General features: G+C 52.0%; 1 protein-coding gene across 1 annotated transcript; it reads right to left on the bottom strand.

Annotated features, from left to right (window-relative positions):
• Positions 1-593: 593 nt before the first annotated feature.
• LOC136465706 (arabinogalactan protein 1-like) lies at positions 594-923 on the bottom strand. The gene has a single exon (XM_066464335.1). It carries the CDS (start codon positions 921-923, stop codon positions 594-596), a length of 330 nt encoding a protein of 109 aa, XP_066320432.1.
• Between the last annotated feature and the right edge of the window lie 1,813 nt (positions 924-2,736).

Genomic DNA, 2,736 nt, shown 5'->3' with positions numbered 1-2,736 from the left:
GAAGTAGGCCTAGGCCGCCTACAGTCCTTGGCGAGGTGTCTGAAGACGTAGCAGCGTAGACAACGCCATGGTAACTGGCAAGTCGCTACTCGGTGCGAGTAGGAGAAACAGTTGAAACATCGGTCCTAAAACTCTACGCGGATCCTCCGGGCCTTTGGGAGCTGCTTTGGATGAGGCTCAACCGAGGCGGCCGCCGGACGCGTCTCCTCATGGAGGAGGATGTCCCGCCACCCATCGGTGTTTGGGTCGGAGATCCGTCTACGGTGGCCAAGGCGCTGGCGGGTAGGGACGTAGCCCTCCACTGCCCGAGCAGGCAAGCCATTCACCAGCTGGGGGTGCGGCCGACTACGTTTCCGTCGCCTTCACCCAGGTCCCTGCCGTCCAACGTCTCCTCTGCCATGGTCAAGAACTAGGACAGTCTGGCCATGCACGGAGGACACAATGGCAGGCTTCGTCGGGGACGAGCGGCTTCCAGGTAGGTTATGGGGTGGTCGTCATCAGATTCCTCCTCGTCGTCGTCAACCTACCATCAGCTCTTAGTGCACCCTTCCAAGAAGTCTGAAAAGAACAGAGCCACGGATGGCGAGAGGGAGTTAGGGGGAGGCCAGCGACACCGTGGCGGCCTGGCTGACGACGGTGGCAGCTCCCTCCGCGTCGGCCGGTGGCATCAATGGCCGGCGGGGCACCCCGGAAGTCGCGGCGGCGGCGACGGCCGGCTCCCATGGTAGGGGGCGCGCCAGATCTGGCCCCTTGCTAGATTGCGGGGTGGTCACTCTCGACGGCGTGGAGGGCGAGGGGGCACCGGCGGTGGAGGCGTCCTCCATGGGGCCCGGCGGGGGAGGCCTCGGCGGCGGCTGCGACATCCGCACGACGGGCGTAGTGGAGGAAGGTGGCTCCGCAGCGGCCGGCTCCGAGACAGCCATCGCCACTGGCGGCGGGGGCCCAGCCGACTGCGGCTCATGGGGAGCATCGGCCACCACGGAAGCCAGTGGAGGTGTGGCACCCAACGGAGTCAATGACGAGGAACACGCGCCGTGCTGGGGGCGTCATCCGGGAGGCCCAATGCGCCCGACGCTGGGTGGCGGCGGCCGTGCCGCGCGGTCGCGCGCACCCGGGGCGCTGGAGAGGATATGAGGGACGGCTCGGATGGGGGGAGTGGTAGGGTGAGGGGGAGGGGAAGGGGGAGGGCGCCGGCGGGGGTGGAGCCAGTGACTAGGGTTTGGGGGTTCGGGATCCCATGGGCCCCTCAGCTTGGCTAATATATGTTGCATGTTGCATTGAAGAAATGGTCACTCTTAATGTTCTTTTGTTAATGCAAACTGATATCATATATGACCCAAGCAAGATGCATCAGTTCTCAACAGAGATGTGGGCATGTGGTATGTATATGTTGCCGATGCATATTTCAAAACTAGGAGTTATTGTATTGTAAATGCTCTATCTGGCTGAATAAGTCAACAGACCTAGGATCTCCTTTCAGCTAGAAAGTCCGTTACATTCTAAAAGAAAAAAGATCATGACGGAACAATCAAAATGATAGCATGTATATACCACTAACATAGTTATAATTAATCTTTTTGTTATTTATCCTTTGAAGTGTCCCCATTCACTTATATATGTTGGACCTTTATCATGTTCGTGATGTCAGAAAAATTAGGACAATAGGACATGCATGAATCACGAAGAAGTAATATAAATTCAACCAATACAAGGGTTAGTTATAGAGGAAAGTCCTCACATTCTGTGCACCCGTATGATCTAGGGGTTAAGCTTGAGCCGGCAAGGCGTTTGTGTAAAACAGTTAGCAAGGCTATCGTTACTGGGTTATTGGGCTGCTTAGGCGGCTCTAGGGCTGTAAAAATCTTTTGGTCCTGAATGCATATTGATGGACCGGGGTTGTGCCCTGGAACTTTTTTTTTCCAAACACGCTTGAGAGTTGCATATCTTTTTATATTAAAAAGAAAAGAGGGTATAATAGGAAACCCTAAAACAACAAAGATAACACCTCAACACACCCCAACACATACATCCACGACAAGCCCACACATACTCACAAAACAAACACTCCCAGACACACACAGCCACAACAAGCTCACACACACAAACAAGGGATGAACGACCAAGAAGCCAAACAATTATGCAACACGCCAAGTATCTGTTTAGTCAACAAGGTGATGCCCTTGGCACCCGCTAGACCCCATAACTTTGCTTCTTCAAAGACCGAAGCTAGGATATATACCCTGCACTATCAAAGACACCGATTCTGATGGGTTCAAAGTGACGTGCCCTGGAACTCTAAAATGTTCTGTGCACCACTAAATAAGTGTGAAATTCATTACTGATAGTGACTTTTGAGGGCATGAGGCTAACATTTGTGGGTTAAAATCAATCTCAGCGATCCATCCAATGGTATATAAGGCCAAATGAAATTATTCAGGTTCTTACAAGCATAAATTTCTTTTTTTTTCTAAAAAAATACTTGGGTATTAGAACTTATGAGTTTACTCACTTTACTGTGTAGTGACTCTCCTGCAATTAGTGACCTAAAGCCATCATTAGGCAATGAGCAACCAATCAGGGCTTTGCACTTCAGTTTGGCAAGTTTAGTCTGTTCATGGGTGCACTACTACTTCCCGCATGCAAACTTGCCTTATGACCGCATAGATGTACAATCATATGACTTTGAAAACTTATCTTATTGATGACATAGATGGCAAATATGGTTGCGTATGCTCC

This window comes from Miscanthus floridulus, chromosome 7 (genome assembly GCF_019320115.1).
Source record: "Miscanthus floridulus cultivar M001 chromosome 7, ASM1932011v1, whole genome shotgun sequence".
Lineage (NCBI taxonomy): Eukaryota > Viridiplantae > Streptophyta > Magnoliopsida > Poales > Poaceae > Miscanthus > Miscanthus floridulus.
This window is presented reverse-complemented; position numbering and strand designations above follow the sequence as displayed.